This window comes from Nothoprocta perdicaria, unplaced genomic scaffold, assembly GCF_003342845.1.
Source record: "Nothoprocta perdicaria isolate Ctin4 unplaced genomic scaffold, notPer1 scaffold_312, whole genome shotgun sequence".
NCBI lineage: Eukaryota > Metazoa > Chordata > Aves > Tinamiformes > Tinamidae > Nothoprocta > Nothoprocta perdicaria.
The window spans coordinates 88,091-107,480 of NW_020455547.1; the positions used below are offsets into that span (position 1 = coordinate 88,091).

At 37.2% G+C, this 19,390-nt stretch overlaps 1 protein-coding gene across 1 annotated transcript in view; it reads right to left on the bottom strand.

Annotated features, from left to right (window-relative positions):
- Positions 1 to 13,767: 13,767 nt before the first annotated feature.
- PRDM5 (PR/SET domain 5) overlaps positions 13,768 to 19,390 on the bottom strand; it is a 62,614-nt gene continuing 56,991 nt past the window's right edge. The window contains exons 15-16 of the mRNA XM_026042726.1: positions 16,015 to 16,119; positions 13,768 to 14,034 (exon numbers count right to left, since the gene is read on the bottom strand). Coding sequence (XP_025898511.1) covers positions 13,870 to 14,034; positions 16,015 to 16,119 — 270 coding nt within the window. The 3' untranslated portion in view covers positions 13,768 to 13,869. The remainder of the gene's footprint in view (positions 14,035 to 16,014; positions 16,120 to 19,390) is intronic.

The window sequence follows — 19,390 nt, forward strand, 5'->3', positions numbered from 1 at the left end:
TCTGCAAATGGAATCCAAGCAGCAGACAGTGGCTGGAATATATGTTGTACTGGCTTGGCTTACTGCCTATTAAAATAGCTAGACATTTGCATACAGCCACCAGACCTTCAGTCTGGCTTAACTCTTTTAAAAAGTCTGTTGAATTCACCTAAAATAATGCATAGAGTGCAAAAGATCTAGTCAGAGTACATACATTTTACTCCTGTAATCTGCTGAACATCTTGGAAATTCTGATAGTATAACCTAAGAGCATAAGATGAATATAAATTATTAAAATATATTGACAATTAGACTGGCAAAATTGTTTCTCTAGATRCTTGTGCAAATCTGTCAAGCAGTAAACGCTAATGGAATACATTTAGATATTCAAAAGCATCTCCTGCGCCTGGGCATTAATACTTTGATGACCAATTCACTGAATAGGAAACATCAGTGGTTTGTGGAAACAGATCAGAGGCAAGAACTGGCCAGAGAGATGCTGCTGGGCTCTCCTACTTCCTGGCTTGTCATGGCTCTGCTACCTTATAAAGCCTCACTGGGCAGCAATTAAATAGAGTTGCTATTCACCACTAACTCTGCAAAGAAAAAGCAGCGAATGAACTTTCCCAGGTTGCAGTAGTTCCAGATTGCCTCTCAAAGGGCTGCATCAATTACTGTCACTTATTTGTCAGCAGTACACCATGATTAATTGGCGAGATCCACATTTCTGCATGCCTTACGTCACACACAGCTCTGCTCCCCCATCTGTTTTTATTGGTGTTATAGACCAAAACGTTCCACTCCATGTATCCTGTCAAACCGGTATTAATGTCTCACAATGGACCCAAGCTAAAACAACTTAAAACCCCCCAGATTACCTAAATGTGATGAAAATAAAGATGTAAAGAGAGGTGACTGAAAGATTTAGTAGGACTGCAAGTTGAGGTGCAAAAAAAGTGCAACAGACTTTAACCTTTCCACAGCAAAAAGGGAACATTATGATTGCAGAAGAAGGGACTTCGCTGTTAGTACTAAAATATGTGGAAAAGTTTTTATCACTAATTCTGAATAAGTAGTACGTTACAAAAACAAAACAAGGCAATTAGAGTAAAATACTACTTAGAAATAACAAAGATGTCAAAACAGCCATAAGTTTCACTTTCTCACATCCTTATTTTCCTACTTAGGATATGTGTTTATACCTCTTCCTTATATTTTAAAAATTATGTGARTCCTCTGAACTCTCATGGGTGTCAGATACTCTTATAAATGCTTCCTTGGAACCTTGGTGAAAAGACACAGATATATGTGACAGGTACAAGCACAGCAGGACAATATATGATGAAAGACAAAATATTACTGAAGTCTTAATTATTAAAACACYGCTCAACACTCATATGACCATTTTCATGTATAGAGGTGAATGCACTAAAAGTAAATAAATAAATAGGCATACATTATTTTCACTCAAGCCTTGACAGCCACTGGAATATTTTCCCAATGGAAAAAATATCTCTTTGGAGAGATATTATTATGTTACTGAGTTAAATATACTTCTATTAGTAGTAGCAAGTTCTCCTCACATCTCCAAGTGCTTTTATAAAAATGATAAAACTTTTATGAATAGAACAACCTCCTGCGAACATCTCTGTGTTTCTTCACCTGAGAATTCTGGTGCTAAATTGAGGAAAAAAATAAAAACATAGGCAAGACAACCATTTCATCAGTTAGAGTTGACTTCAGAGTTTCAGGAGATCAAAGTGGTCTGTAATTTCAAATACAGCTAACAAAACTTTGCTTGCATTTCCAAACATGTCACAGCAGGATAACAGTTATCTTCTTGGGGCCAGAAGTAGTGGGCCCCATCATAACCAGCAAGTTATTACCCTCAACTTGACTAAAGTGATGTCTAAATTCTTTGCCATCATTTCCACGTATGAGGAAGATTATAGCCACAATAATAATGATGATGATGATGATGAWGAAGAAATACACAGCACTTCTTTTTGATCCAAGATATTTTGGAGGTTAACAATTGGGCAAAAACAGCACATCACAAAAGTCTGGTTAGCAGTGAGAAGCAAATTTTCAGTCTTTGAATATTTGTTGTTAATTTCTCAAAAACAGAAAAAATATTCCGCAAAAGCAGAACAAGAAGGCTGAGACTCTGGGAGTCTTCAGGCCCAAAGCCGGATAGTCATGCCCCTGCAATGCCCGTATCTCCAAAGTCTGCACAGAGGTTATTGGTGCTCTCTGTAGGATGGTAGGGGGGCTCCCCCAATTACTCAGCCATGCTGCTGTCTCAGTAGGACAACGCCTGACTCAGGCAGTCTGCTCTTTGCCTTACTGGTCCCCAAATGCAGGCTCTGCTTTTGGGGAGGTCAATGAGTTGCTCTGGTTTTTCCAAAGGTGTCATCAGCACCTTGGACAGGGTGAACCCAGGCACCGCAAGTGGCAAACGCAGCTCCCCAAACACAAAATACAGATAGACCAAACCCTGTGGCACTTGGTCTCTCACACATGATGTCTCAGAGTCTATAACCTTTTTAAACCAAATTTTCAATGCAGGTCCCAGAAATGCATAAAACTTGTCCAGAAGATCAGTTCTGCATGCACCCAAATAAAGACCAAGATTCAAACAGCAAAAAACATGAATCAAAATACTGCCAGTGAGTAGCTGAGCTGCTGATGGTCAAGGCCTCTGGAGCACTCCCTGCTACTTGTCCACTTCCTTTGTAGGAAGCTGAGAAATTCACTTCAAATTTTCTACCAGAGAATGCATTTTTCACYTTTTTTCTTTTTTTTAATGTCCAACTTTGATCTTATGCTTGTTCTCTCCCCTTTCTTGCCCTTTGGCTATTGCATTTCAACATATAGAAGCCAAGAGTCAATGTAAACTGCCTTGCGTTGACCACTATATTGCCACAACTATACTGTCTGATAGYGTCTGATACTGACATTTTACATTATCCAAGTTTTTCTGCTCCAGGCTGCACACTAAGAACATACCACAAATATTTCTCTTAGTTTTATAGCAAAATTCAAAGCTACAGGATCTAAGACTGGCTTAAAAACCAGAAACACAACAAGAGTGACCAACAATCTGAATGACAGAAAATCACAGACTGAATGACTGCTGTTTTGAATGGGAAGAAAACCCTTGATTGCTGTATTTTAACATTATGGAGTGTACTTTAGCTTGCAGCTTTACAGATTGGATGTTTTCAGTACAGGTAGTGATCCCTGGCCTCCATCATTGAGGCTTTACCTTTTCTGCACATACAGCAACATTCTAGATACCACTATGTACTGGCAAAATGTTATACTGTGAAAGCTCTGATCTCTTCATTTTATGATCTTAGGAAAAAAATTGCAAAGCTCTGAATAAATCTATGCTATTTTAGTTGTCTCAATCTTATTTCTTAATTCAGTTTTCTGAGAGAGTCAAATCTGGAAGAGCAACCTTGTGAGAATAAGAGGATGAGAAATGAGAATAATCTGTAAAGGATCTGGCATTCATGCCACTTTGATAAATATGATTTAAAAACAGAATCAAATTGCTTCCCCGGCTTATTAAGTCTAATCACCTTTTAGTGAAACACTTCTGAAATACAGCAGAACCTTGGAAAATGCAAAGGCATTGTTTCTAGATAATGCAAATTAGTTATAAGATCACTACAAAGACTTGTAGTCTTAAAACTTAGGTGTAAATTACAAGACATTTAATACATTTCAAATCCACAAGAGGGCAGGAGCACAGGTGAACCRGTGAATATAGAAAAGACACATAGATATAAACAAGGTAAAAAGAAGCTACACCACATGTTGCTCAAGACTCTGGCATTCTAAAATATGTGGGTTTTTTAAAGGAGAATTTTACCATTTACTAGGGGAAACTTGGTTCATAGACGCATTTATATTCCTGGTTCCATTTACGTAATCACATAACCTCGCCTTATGGTGAAAATATGAACTCTATTAACCAGCTTCAGACAATTCTCCTTTTATTCTGAAACTGGCCTGCTCTGCTTCCACAGATAATCAAAATGACCACAATTTTAGTCATTCATATTTGTGCACTGATTTCAGCTGGAAAGTTGCTAGTCACTGCCAATGATATGATGCCTTTTCAAAGCATGCAGAGGAAACCTGCATCCCCTTCTTGGAAGTGATACCATCAGTTTGTACAACAGCTAGACCCACTCCAACAAAGTTGCAACTGGAGAGTTTTGTTTCTTACATACTGCATTGGAAGCTGTTTGCTAACAGGACTTAAACAAATTGTGCAAAATTTTTCTAAGTGCTGTAGAAGCCTAAAATTAATCTTCAAAGGACATTCAAGTATTCTGGACTACAGCCCTAAAAAGTCTTGGTGACTGACATACCTAACTCTTAGAAGTTCTTTCAACCAACAGAACCTGCAGACCCAAATTACATGCCAAGTCCCATCTTGTGAAACACATGGAAAGAATTAGATAAGAAAGCACAGTAGGGAAGTTGCTTCATGTAATTAGTATATAATCAGAAGAAAGATTARGCTCCTCTTTTTGAAGCAGGTAGGCTCATACTCCATTAGGCACTCGAAATCCTGTATGGTACCCAAGTACAGCCAAGATTATACCAGAGAGAAACCTGCTCACTACAAACTCTCTGGTATCATTTACCTGTCCAGGCCACCGGGCCAACATTGCAAACATGCAACTATCGAGGTCTCAAAAARCCTGCGAGGAAATGTAGGCTCAGTTGCCACATGTCCTTTGCATCATGTTTACACAGATAAGTCCTTGGTTTATCTGAATTTTTGCCACTGGTCAAGCACATAAAAGCATATGGTCAAGTTCATAAAAACACTTACAATTTTGAAACTTTGGAACATTAAAAAAATCCATGCGAATTGAGCAAGTAAGTATTTTTAAGGGTTTGTCTTTTTTTTTTTTTTTTTTTTTTTTTTAGCACTTTGGAAAAGCCTAACCATATATAGGAATAACACTGTCGTTTTCTAGACCTGGAATACATATTCTGTGCCCTTTTTATCAGGTTGTTCAATAAACCTTATCAGTGAAAGGTCCTTCTAATTTCTGTCAGCTTTTCCTCATGATCACAAGGCAGAGATAGAAAACCCCCAGGCTAATATGCAGACAAGGTTTTCATCCATCCAAATATATCCAGATTTATCAATACATAAAACTTAGATTATAAATAYAACAAAACTTTCCTGTTGCATGCAAATTCTGATCCATTTATGTGCCTATATTCTCTATCCCTWTATATCCCTATATTATATGACTATATTCCCTTCTTTTCCTACATCACTACAAATCAACTTTTTGAAGTTAAGGTAGTACGAGATGAGCACAAGAAAACATTTTTAGTTTTCTCACATAGTTTGTCTCTGAATATATTGCCAAAGTCTACAGCAGCTGTGGATTCATGTAAGGTAAGYCTGAAATGAAACATAGACCAAAGGACTCAGTTGTAATCTATTTTGCTTGTTTTTTATAAAATGTTGTACTTTATGTCTAGGTCTTCTCAAAATATGTCATGAGGGATCTTGAGTGGAAAAAGAGACGGCAAAAACAGGCACTTTATCCACCCAGGACCTGCTTTTAGAAAAAGCAAAGGCTAATGCCACAACCATTTTGAATTCAGAGCAAATATATAGCTCTAAATTCTTTTAAAGTAAATGTATTCATAAGTATCTTTCTGAAAAGATCTTCTGCAGTAATAGATCTAAGTATTTTCTTTGTTGATAGAGAGCTCAACAACAGCAAAAATGAATCAAATTCTTGTGGACATGACAGTAGCCCATATCCTGACTGGACCCATCTGGACTTAATTTAGGAAACAGTACAATTAACCATAGGAAACATGCTATTACAAAGTTCACTACTGACTAGGCTTTTATTTTCACATAGGAAGTTAGCAGCAATTATGAAAGAAGTCTGCTAGAAGACACAGAGATGCTATGCTTTCTTAGGCTTAATGCATTGATTCATCTTACCTGGTAGCCTACCGCAGTGATTGGTRCTATGATAAACAGTAACAATCATGACTAAGGACTCCACAAATCTGGCTCTCAGTTTTCTTCTTCTGGGAAAATCTTGCCTTGTAACATTTTTTTAAATTGAAAACTAGTTGCTTAACTTGCTCTAAGAGTAAGATTAGATCTAAGAGATCTAATTTGTATGAGTCTGTTCAGGTTTGAATGAATGACACTCAAGCCCTGTCATCCCACACAAACATATAAACAAAGCAGATTTCCTCTGTGTAAGCTGCCAGCATGACCTGATAACATCTAGTTAAATTAATCTGTGTGCTCAGAATCAAAAGGAATAATAGCTAGCATTGGTGGATAGAAACAGCAAGCTACAAAGAAATAAATGCAAATAAAAGTAATGTCATTTTACTTAACAGAATAATCCACTCTCCTCTGGAATGGCTAGATTGAGTTCAATTAGACATATTCAATGTTTATTTTATTCAAAGTTTTTTTTTTTTTAAATAATTCCATTGTAAGTGATAGAGAAAAAAAGGAGAAAACAAAGTAAAGGCATGATCTATAACAAAAMAGTTCGGCCCTGTCCTGAGCAGAACTCTTATTTAATCTCAATTGCTACTGTCTTTCTCATTTAGAAATGGTCCATTACACTATTTCATCTCAGCATCCCTCCCATCCACCCTCCACGAAACTGAGGAAATCACATGCAGATGTGGAAGATGACACAGAGAAGAAACACTCTGATTTTTATCACAGTGTCAACTGACCTCTGTTAAAAAGTGAGCACATACCACAAAAAAAAAAAAAAAGGCAGATGAACTTTCAAGTTTTAAAATGCCAGGGAAAAAGAAATCCTGATAATTTTGGTGCTTTTTCACATTGATTTATGACCAACTTTGAATTTGGCAGTTATCATTTGTTATGGAATAGTTTGAAGTGTGAGGCATGACTCAGATAGAAAATGACTGTAACCAGAACCAAAGAGTTAAGTTGGGTAACGTTGCAGTGAAGGTCTCTCATCCAGCAGCAACATTACCTGTTGTGGTAGTTCCTCATAGTTTTGTTTGAACAGCTGTTAAATCGGAAATAAACTTGTGTATTTAAGGGCTTAAGGTCTTTCTTTACAGAAGTGCAAAAAAAAAAAATCTTTTATTAATGATCCCTTTTTGCTAAATGCCCTTYCCAAAGAAAAGCACAAATGACAACAACCTCTTCTCAGTTACTATTTAGCCAACAGCATAGATGCTTCAAAATGTGGTGAATGGAAGCAGAAAAATGTGAAACACTTCTTCACAGTTTACTAACTGCTGGATCCACCTGATGCTATTTGCTGCACAAACATACTGAAAGACACTTTCATTACTTTGGGGAGTTTACAGTCAAAGGGTATGAGCACACGACCAAATGTGTTTGAATTGCAGCTGCWGAGGAAGTTAATTGTATGGCTCAGCAGCTAAAGCACCATAACTAAGTACGCATTTGCTCCTAAGGGCTAGGAATCTTGCATAGACAGACTCAGATCTAGAGTTTTGTCTGCTTTTCTAAAGAAAAATTTAAAAAAAAAAAGCCATTTCAAACTGGTGAATTTTCTTGCATTTACATTAAATTCACAGCTCTCAAATCCTAGTTTTCCAATGAGATTCTGTTACCCTGTATCAGACGATATTCCTATTATTGCTATTACTTTTATTAGTGACTGGACAAAAACAAGTGCAGACGGCTTAAAGAAAGRGAGAAAACATTTCGTCTTGAAGAGCTCTAAGCCTAACAAGGAAAGAGCGGTGGCAAGAGAAGAAAGCAAAGAGATAGAGCAGTTTGTCCAAGCAGCACTCAGTTCACAGYCAAATTTTGAGATACAACATCCTTCTTTCCCTGAGTTCCTCACACAACTTCTCTTAAGCCTCGTGTTTGTTTCAGAAAGTGAAAAGGTCTCAATCTGTGATTATATTAAAATGTTTTCTCAGCTAGATGTAGCTTATCGTATTTTTAAAGACAAACATTCCAACCCCCTTCTAACTTGCACTCAAGTAACTGTTTTGACTCAAAGAGGAACTGTTGTCCATCTACACTTATATTTGTCCTGAACTGAGTTCCTGATTACCAGAGCACCCTGCTAGGCAAAACCCTTAACAATATAACAAAATCCCGGAATTTGCTTGAATTCCATTGATTTTAAAAAATAGAGAATCAGGCTTCAGCGCTCTGAAGAACTTGTCTCATGTTGTCAAGTTAGACTGTCTTTTATACATCTTATTAAAATGACAGCATATGCATAACTATCTATGCAACACTTGTGCAATCATCCTGTTCCAAAAACCTCAGCAAAAACTCTATTACTTTCCTCTTGCTTGAATGGAAGAATGCCAAACAGCTTTTCTAGCTGTTGGAAGGACCTCATGATCTCATGTACTAACCCCAAGAAAATGGCTTTTTTTTTTCCCTCCTTCAAAGACATTCCGTCTCAGATTTCTGTACATGGAAAAAAATCATGATCAGTATTAAACAGTCTCACTCTGTATGTACCAGGCATTTCATATGCATTACTAACTTGCACCTCATTTCTTAACATCCTAATCCACTGAGGACACAGAGAGACCTAGAGCAATGGGAACCCTCTCAGCATTCAGCTGATGCTGGCTACAACTGATCATTGCATAGACAATGCAAAATAACTGTGTTAAGCAGAATTTCAAGAAAACTAGTGAAAGCTCCTCTTTAAAAACCTAGAGGTTTTCCAAGAGGACTAGGTCCAGGACATATGCAATGATGGAGATCCAAGAAGGCTTTCTTGCCTACCTCAGCTGCAATCCATGGAGAGAAATGAATCTCCAACCTCTTTCCTTCTCTTTTCCACCTGTGACATGGGTGATTGTTTCCTCCTGGCTTCTCTCATCACCACAGGGTGATGACAGTGTACATGTCATGCACAGCCTCTGATCACACTTCTGTTGTAAAGTGAGACATCGCTGAGGTTAGCAACTCAAAGATGAATGTTACTTAAACATAACAAATAGGGTATGATGAAAGTGACACTTAGCATTCACCAAATGCTCTGACAACACCAAGGGTGCTAGTGTACCATTTGCTGGTATTTACAGGATATTATAGATTCACCAGTAGCTTACAAGGGAATGGGAAATAAAATAGATTTTAAAAGACAATAGATATTTAACAGAATTAAGACTGGCAGACCCAGATTAAAATGTCAAACGCACCATTTCCTAAGTTGAAGAGACTGCTTATCGGTGACAGCTTCTCAGTTCTTACTGGGTATCCTTAAATTACTACATCTTCTTGATATGCCATAATATATACAGGAGATTAAAAAAAAAATAAGTTGACAGAATTCAAATCTGTTCAATGAATATAGCTATATAGCTGTAACAATTATCATATTTTGAGCTAGCACTGGCTTCCTAAGGAATCATTATCCATATTACATAGCCAAAAATATAGATTCTACCAGAGAAAAATCACATCCCTATCCACATACCTTTTGGTACAGCAATACAGTATTGGTATATACCAACAATCTTTGGCCAGGAGAAGACAGCATTTGCATTGCCTCTGCTTAGGTTTGGGAGCTATTTGGGGGCCTTTCTGCTTCTTCATCATCCTCCCCTCTGCCTCAGGTGTGTAAGTGAGTGAATGCAGAGAGCTCTGCACACTTCTGTTTGCTCAGAAGTTACTTGGCTATCTATCCYTTACTTTTAGTAAATTACATTAAAAAAACAACAGGTAGAGTACAAATCTTACTGACAGAAAAATTCCCACACTTCTATGCAAGGAATATTTAGATAACTGGATTTAAAAGATTTTAATATCACCTGGTTATATACTGAGAGCAGTACCCTGGGCTCACCCTTCCTAAAGGGTAATGCTTCRGAGGGATTGATGATTCTATGTTTTTTGAAGCATAACTCCCATGTGTRGCTGCCAACATAAGTGACAGCTGAAGGTCCATTTGTGAAGGATCTTTAAGCCAGACACAACAGACCAAAGCATCTCAGATTATACTTCCACAGAAGCCATCACTGAGAGAGCAGTATTCAAAGCCCAGGCTGGACTACTGGATTTCAACTGTACAGGGCTGAAATCCTCCCAGGGCATGTGCATCCCTGCACAGTGACTTTCCCTGAAAGGTGCCATGATGCAGGCAGTCTCTTTCCCCTTCTAATTCAGGCAAGTAAAAAGAAAAGAATAAGAAAGAAAATAAAAATATTTTCAGCTTTAGATTTAGACAGTCTCCCAGCCTTCAAGAAGGAAATATCTGTTTTTTCAGATGATGACAAGGTTTTCCCTTTTTAATAATGCTTTAAGTATTAAATCTAGCACTAATAAACAAATCCACACAATAATTTCATGATGTAATTTCTTCAGATTCTGACAGTAATTTGTATGATAACAAATTATGGGTTCAGCTCTACAAAAAAATTAATATTATGCACTGTGAATAGATCTTTTTAAGTTAAACTATAGATTTAGATTTAGTTTAGATAGATCTAAACTTTAGATTTCAAAGAACTGTCTTTGGAAAACTGTGGCATAGGTGCGTATAAACATACATGTAGAGATGGATGCAATTTAAATCAGAGATCAGAAGCTTGTTTTCCTAGAACAACATCACAAATGAACTAATAAGAACATACAGATGCCTTGACTAAACTACATCCATACATTCATATATATGTCCAATATATAACAAAATAAAATGCCATGTTCACTTACCCTATCTTCTTGTTTTTCAGATTTTTATTTATGAGCTCTTTCAGTAAACTAAAGGATAAACTAAGTCCTTCACAATCATACAGACAAAATAGAATGACAAAATATCATTTGTGTGTGCTAATGTTATCTTGTCAATAATTTGTAACAGTTTTTGGTTATAATCTGACCAAAATAGAAAGCATAAGGAACAAGTGCACTTGCAGCTGTYATGAGCAATGGAGTTCTCTTCAAGAAAGGTTAACTACGATGGAAAACTAAAGAGAACAAATTGCATGTTATGCTCTGCAGAAAATTATATGATACGGGGGAAAAAAATCACAGCCTTTTCAAAGTTGTGTCTACATGTTATCCCAATATGAGCTCTAGCTTTTCATGTTATCCTCCAAGACACAACTTATTAAGGAAAAGTCAATATTTCAACTAAAGAGGATTTCTGTGACTTGCCACGTCAAACAGTGAAGTGAAACAAACATTAAACACAAAAATCAGCATTTATCTTTACACTAGTATGTTTCAATTTCTCATTTCTCAAAATTGGCTGAAGGGAATTTTCTGCCTGTTGGCAGAAAAGTGGGAGGCATTTAATGGAAAGTTTTCTTCAAACTCTCTTGAAGAAGTCTATGACCAAATAGAAATATATTTTATATTGCTTTGCTTTTACTGCATATTAAAGCAAATATACAGCTCACCATCATGAATCCAATAATCTGGATCACATTACCTCTCACTGCATGAAATAGAAGCACCTCTTGGAAAGAACACGGCAGTTCTCATGGCGAGAACACCTGCAGCTGCTGGGACAGGTACTGTTTCTGCATTAGCTCAGGCACTGCTCTAACTGCTTTAGCTCACAAGGTGAGGTTCTGGTAGACACAATTATGAGTCACCACTTGCAAGAAGGCTTCATCCTTCACATTAATTTCTGCACCAACTTCTTGTGCTTTCCATACAGGTCTTAACCCATGTGCTGATCCTGTCTATCCTTCATTCTGTTGAGGCATTAATAAGATCACAGCTACAGTTAGCTAAGGTACCACTATGGATTACATTCAGCAAGATTGATCTCAAAATACAAACAATAACTTACCCAGTAGTCATTTTAAAATAGGTAAACTCTCCTGTTCATGCACTGTCTTTTTTGTGTGTGTTTAGTTTTATTTTCTTCCTGCTGTTACCTATAATTTAGTTTGAACTGATTAGAGGAAAGAAGGAAAAATATAAGGAAAGAAAAGTAAAAGAAAATACAATCTCAAACTTCCCACAATACTTGATTTTATTGTTGTCAAAACATCAAAACAACAACAAAATAGTAACTTTGTAACCAATTTAATTCTCCTTGCAGATAACTAAGAACGTGTAGTTAAAAATCAAAATACTTCATGAGACATCTCAGCATACGGTACACACTGATTCTGCTGCTTGAACAGTTTAACATTGTTAACTTTTCTAATAATCATAGCAATACATTAATTAAAATTCTCTGGCCTGTAAGTATTAAATTCTAACAAAAACTCTGCAGAGAAGGAGAGGAAGCATACAGATTTCCAAGCAAAAAGGAGAGGGATTGTTTCAGACTCTCTGAAACAGATCCTGTAATTACAATTACCATTATTTGTGGTAGGCTTTCCTTGAGTTTTGAAAAAAGCATAAAACGTGCTTATTTTCTATAAAAGTAACGGATTTGGAATGAATTACTACTGGGACCCAGTAGTGGGTCTCAAAAGAACACATAATGTGTAAATGGCCAAGCAATAGAAAGGGATCCAAACCACCAAYATGGAAAAAAGTATAGGTTAAACAACAAATATATGCACATTTTCTATTGCTAGCCTCAGTTTCTCTAGGATTGAAAATCTACCATGTGATAAACAGATGTCAGCAGAAAGTCTATCAAAAGATAAACATTAAAAAACTGATGGAACTTGGCCCCTGGAGCAGTGCAGAATGAAGCTGATTTTTTTTTTCCCCATGAAAACCATCAGAAGCAAGATGTTATGAGCTCATTCAAAAACACTGAATGGTCCAAAATGAATGTGCCATTGCAGCAATGATAGAGTCTACAGATAACTCAGGAATTGCAAATGGAATCACCCTTTTAAGTTGTACTACTAAGTGTCCTTTCAGATAAAAATCTCTTAGCCATCTAGCTGTGATACAAAGAAGACATGTGGGAACTCAACAAACAGAAAAGAATCACAGCAAATAACTCCTAATGAGATATCTGAAAGAATTTGATTGTTACTTAGCTGTAAAGCAGTATTTTTCCCAGTGCTCATTAACAGGAATAAGAAAACAAGTTTCATCAAGATGAAAAAAATTAGGACATCTGATTTAGCAGGATACACTCTGGAAATAGCAGTTTACCAGGAAATCAAATATGTTAACTATATAACTGTAACTGTTCTGTACACTAGTGTAAGTCACTCTTAAAATTCCACTTGCCTTTGCAGTCACAACGATGAGTATGAATATGGTACCTAAACTAAACTGCTCAATTTTTTACTTCTGTCTCGCTTCATGTTATCAGCAGAAATTACAACCTTCTGAATGCTCATTCATAACAGCTAAGGCGAAAGATTTCTGCAGCTTCTGTACCCATACCTTTTGGCATGTAGAGAACCAATTCAAGTCAAAAGCTGTAAATAAAATGAGACAGAATTACGTTACAATAAAACACAGCAGCAAGATCTGAATAATTATGCCAAGATATAATCAGTAGTCAATCTAATGACAATAAATTCCAACTTCAGCATTTTTAATGGTGACTTGAAGCTTAGATACAGAGACAGAGAATTGCAGACAGCCACGGGTTCAGCTGCAAAATGTCTAAACTTTACAGGTAATGCCACCAATACCTAGGTTACTACAGTTACAAGTGAAGAGGTGCATTTTATTTAAACATTTTTTTTTTCTTTTTACAGAAAAGCTTCCAAAACTTGTGTCATCTTTACCTGTTTATTTTCAAACTGATTTGTTACTTTGGGTGATTTTTTTTTTTCAATCAACTAGTAGAATACAAAAAAAGGCAGGAAAAACAGTATGTGAAGAAATTACAGTTGTTTCTCCTGACTTTGTTCATTGGTCAGGTGAGAAATCTGGAGTCTATACTTCTACAAATGGAGCACTTTGGAACATGAGAACTAGTCTTCTTGCGTGAGCTGTAATTAGCTGTCAGTTTCCCCATGGACATTTTCCATGTGCACTTTGAGGTAATCGTTTCTTGTAAACTTCTTGTGGCAAAGCTGGCACTCTGCCATGGGGCGATTGGGGTTGTGAGTCAGCTTGTGTCGGATCAGCATTTTCTTCAGGCTGAAGGACAGATCACAAACCTAAGACAGTTAAGACAAAAGAGGTTTTAAAATCTCAATTGCATAAAGCACTCGTTATTTTACAACGGTGAAGCCACAGACACACACATTTGCAACACTTAATAAATGTGTTAAGGCACTGGGAGAGTAACTCCGTTACAGAATACGGGACTTGTTAGTCTGACTAGTATTTTTCAATATCTTATGTTAAAGTGGTACCACAGATGCAGGGTGGGAAAATGGGAAAGGGGGAAAAGCAGCTCCATTCCTCAAAATATCAATACATTAAAGTGCCCAACTACATCAGCTTTTAAAAACACATTATTCTATCTGGGATGCTGCAAAAATTAAAACAATGCCACAAAACCTCTGTCAACTTGACCTCAAATGGAACATTTCCTTCCTGATCTCCAGAAAGGGATCTGTGGGTTCCTAAAAAATCTGTTCATATTACTCAGTTACAGGAGGGAAGGCAGGAAGAGAAGAGCAGTCATTTCTTCAGGAGAAAGAAGTCATTTCTGAGGAGCTGTCATTTCTTTAACAAGTCCCTGTACCAAAGCCAAAGTGAAAAGTTAAGAATAGGCCCAGCTAAGAAAGGTTAGAAAGAAAAGTAGGAATGTAAAAGAAGCAAACAGTGCTTAAACTACTAGATAAAAATGAACGAACAGGCAGGCTTTGGATCTTAGAATGCCAAGTTAATTTTAGACAAAAATGTCTTGCTTATTGAAGAAACTCCAAATTCAGCAGAACAGTCGAAAACTTTTGAAAAATCTTCTGAAAAGCTCTCCTTCAAAGAACAGTAACAGGTTTATGAAGCATGACATCTTTCTGCATACATCGGACTGACTCCTTTCTATTTCAAAAGGTGGGCATGCTTACTAAGTGTTCTTTTACATTTTTTTCTTCCCATTTACCTAAAAGAGAAGCCAAACATATTTCTCCTCTCTACCAGGCACTCCTTCTAAATCCCCTTTTTAAAATTATTATCGCATTCTTTTTACAAAAAGACCACCCCAGGCAAGTGGCTAGTGACACACTTCCCAGGTGTTTCTGAACCAGGGCATGCAATTCCAGAGCAAATCCTCTATTTTTCAAGTAATTTTTTAAAGCATAACAGTCTTGAGAAACTTCTCCCCCACCGCCCCTCCTTTACAATGTTCATCTAAAAACTAGCTTTAGCAGAATGTGCCCTGCTTTTGCTTCAAGGCTCTAAAACATTCTACTACATATCTTGTTTGAAATCAGCAGGGAAAACATAGAATTATTACTTAAATATATGATATATCTTGTGATGTGCTCACATATACAAGTTTTTTTTTTCTTTTTTTCCAGGACTTCACTTGGCATTTTAATTTCTAAAGGCAGATTGCTGTTTCATGGATTTACCAAGTCATATTTGCTTTATGTGCACTTGAACTCCAAACAACCCCTTTAAAATGATCAAACTTTTGTTCAAATAGGGAGGATGGAGATAACTGACATTTAAAGGTAAGTGTAGAGTCCACTAAAGGCATCATGTAGGCCACATACTGTATTGGAAATAAACCAGGATTCATTTAAATGAATAACATGAACAGATCCTTAAATAAATAAAGACCAGATTTCCTCAAACAGAAACTGAAAACTGTAACAGAAGCATTCAGATTCCAAGTAATTAATTAAATAACTTTTCCTGTACAGACTAATCTCCAACCATTAACTTGTCATATAACTCCAAAAGATCCCAAATGCCATGATGTGTAACATCCAAATTGTATTAAGAATGGTGAAAACAACTCTTAAGGGATTTTAAACCATAAAATAAGAGTACGTGCAATGCTCTTGGTAACTAAAAATGGTACATAAAATTCCCTAAATGGTCTTTCAATAGTTAGGCAATCAAAGACCATGAGAGGCACAACTTTACGTCACTGACAATAGGTTCAAGGCCAATACTCGCAGTAAAAATTGCATCTTAATCGTGCACCAAAGTCAAGAAGACAAAGGGATGGAGCAACTCACATCACATTGAAAGGGCTTCTCTCCAGTGTGGGTTCGCATGTGCTCATCGAGGCCCCGCTTCTGACTGAAAGCCTTGTTGCACTCGGAGCACTGGTACGGCTTTTCCTGCGCACAGGGACGACAGCGAGGGAGAGAGGGTGGGAGTGAGTCAACGCAGAGCCCAAGTCATTAGGGGAGCAGAAATCCATGCTGCATGGGGCAAGTTTTATATTCTCTCTAAGGGATTACAGTCAGTGAAAACAACAGAAAATGAGTTTCAAATGATTAAGTGAAAGCTGGGAAAGCTGTGGCCAGACAGTTTCCACTTCAACACCCACTTACAAATTAATTATCTGTTCCAGTCTTTCAAATCCACCCATTTTGGGAGCCTGTTTTTCCATATTGTGAAAGGCACAAAAAAACCCCCCATAAAATTCCAATGCACTTTCCTTCATCCTCCATAAAAGCTTAAAGAAAAGTTAGATGTGTAATAACCTGAGGCTTGTAAGCAGGTTTCCAAGCGGAGGGAGAGGTGAGTGGAGGAAATGGTGTGGGGGGGACAACACAAGGAAAGCCTATAGAAGAGAAAAACCTTACTTTGATAAGTGGTGACAGAAGGTTAATAGCAAATTCATTGCAGAATCTCAAAAGAAGTGCAGATGGCAACCAAGCCATCTGTATTTTTATTAGAACTATTGGTTAGCAGCTACTGTAACACATGATGTTATAAGAGTTGCAAGCCCACTGACTTCAAATAAATAGAGATATGCATGGCCAACTACATATATACTGATTTTCTTCTTTTAAAGTTCTTCTTAATATAGGAAAAAGAGCGGGAAAAAACACACTTAAGCCAATTGGTTTAATATAAGACTTAATGTTACGGTATTGCCTGCTGTCTCCCTAAAGATTTTGATGTTCTAGAGGCACTGTTATATTTTCATAGTCAAATAATTACACTTCTCTTGCACTACTTTTATGTGTTCTCCCATTCCACATTGCTCAAGTTCCAAAAATGTACACTTTAGACAACAAAGTAAATAAGGAGGATTTTAAAGTGGCATTAAATTAAAAACAAATACTATATATCAACAGGCAATAAAAACACTGCTTCCCTGAATTAACAAATAATAGGCATTTTGCTTTACGATCTTTTGGAGATGCCATGCAACCCAAGGATAAGTGCAAGTAAAAACTCAAATCATGAGTTAAAGCTATGAAGTAATGAAATTCTCTGGTCACTGAACGTCCCTGTGGAGAGGGCAATGAGGGCTCCATATATTGATCAGTCAGGGACTCAGCATAACCTACACAAGCAGTGAAATGGCCTTTTAGTCAGTACTGCACTGACCAAAGCCCCCATCTCTGCTTCCAGGGCAGGTGTCTGCAGTGTTCAGAGATCGCCCCAAGGCTAAAGACCGCGCTCTACATTTTGCAAGTCATTGTAGAGGTTTCCAGGAGGAGGCTTCCTAGAAAAGGAAATGTCATGGACCTCAATGCCTCAGCTTGTAGTGACAGCAATACTCTAGCTCACCAAGACAAGGACATAAGCTGCTATAATTTTTAACAAAACGTATGGACAAACCATATGAAACGCAGATTTCTGCAACACATCTTTAATTGGTTTGGCATTGCGGTTAACACAAGCCACATTTTCTATGAATTCTCTGAAAAATAAATCTTTACTTTCTGTGTAGGCTATTCCACAAAAAGTGCAAAGTGTGTAATTCGCGCCTCTTAGACACCTATGAAAGCATTCATTATGGCAAACTGCACCAGCTGTACTTGTTTCCATTTTGTTGTCTTATTGTACAAAGAGCTGAGGAGTTTATTATAATTATCTGATCCATTTCAGAGTTAAATGTAGTTCAAGAACAACTCAACTCCATTTTAGAGAAAGAGCTGTAACAACCTCTGTGAAGCTAAACAAGTTACAAATCTGGGCTAGAATACCTCCCTGTTATTTGCATTATTATCTGCTCCAAAAAGGGGCATCTAACCATCCTCTTGGCATTTATATTAGAATTCACATCTGTATTGCATGAAACTTATCCAAAGCTGTCTTTGATCTAATTTTAGATCTCTTCACATCTGTATATTCCACTGACTTCAGCAGATGCGCTTTTGATTCACATCARGCCCTTCTCCTCTCTCTCCACTAAGATGCCATTTGTTCACAATCACATCCATTACAGTAAAATCAGCAGAGCTGTCAGGGAAAGCTCTTGGCCCTGAGCTTCCCTTAAGAGCTACAGGTTTTTGCTAGTTTCAAAGAGGCTATCAACCTCAAAGACCAATGTCTTAAAAAAAAAAATATTCTGGGCTTTTTTGTTTTTTTCTTTCCATCCCCCACCTCCTTCAAACTTAGTTTCCAATGCATTAGACTAGGACTTGGATAAGACTTCATTTGAAATATGCAGAAGATGATGCTGGCTTGGCATAACCACCACTCCCGCACAGAAAACGCAAATAAAATTCACAGTAACAAGTCTGAAAGACTTAATACCACAACAAAAAGACAATAGGTGCAATGATGAAATTACAAGAAAGCTAGTCAGATTTGAAACACAAAGCTAAAGGAAAAACCTGCTAAACATCAACAAAATGGAAGGTCACTGGGAAGATCATGTATGTCTAACTTCAGAGCAGACTGCAACTGCTGGTACTATAAATCCATCCTCTGTTCAGAAAGCATCTGCCAGACCATGGCTATGGTGACAGGAAAGCCAAAGGATTACATGTGTTTTCTTTTATTGATGACATAAGTGAGGAAGGGGGCAGGGAGAGTGAGAGAGACAGGATGTAGCTGATACTGAAGTGACTTAATATTATATTTTAAAGTATATCAGTTATGAATAGACATATGTAGATCATGCTTTACAACCTTCTGGCCTCTAAGCTAAGAGTGGCCAACCCAGCTGGGACTTGGCACTCGGGGAGACGCCTGACAAAACAGCAGGCCGACTCCTAAGTTCCGATCCCTTACAATTTTTGTTTCATGATGTTAAAGGCATAAGAGGAATTCAATGTTTTAACTGCTGTGACAAACAAAACAGTGCCTTCTCTGAATCATGAGATACTATTTTCGATCCTATGCAAACAGTGCCTTGCATTAGAAAAAAATCCAGAAGATAACCAATTCTCAGGGACACTTAACACCACCTTTAACAGATTGACAGAACATGTGTACAGCCTATGCTACAACTATGGCAGATGGAAATACTTAAAAGCAGAACATCCGCACTGGTAACTGTTGCTGCAGCTGCCTACATCTCCCCTAAGACATATAAATACAAGCATGCTGGGTTATCTGTGATAAAAATACTGTCATTGATTACACAGGATAAAAGGTACCTAAATAAGGTCTAATAGGGAAATCTGGAGGTAAACATGATGT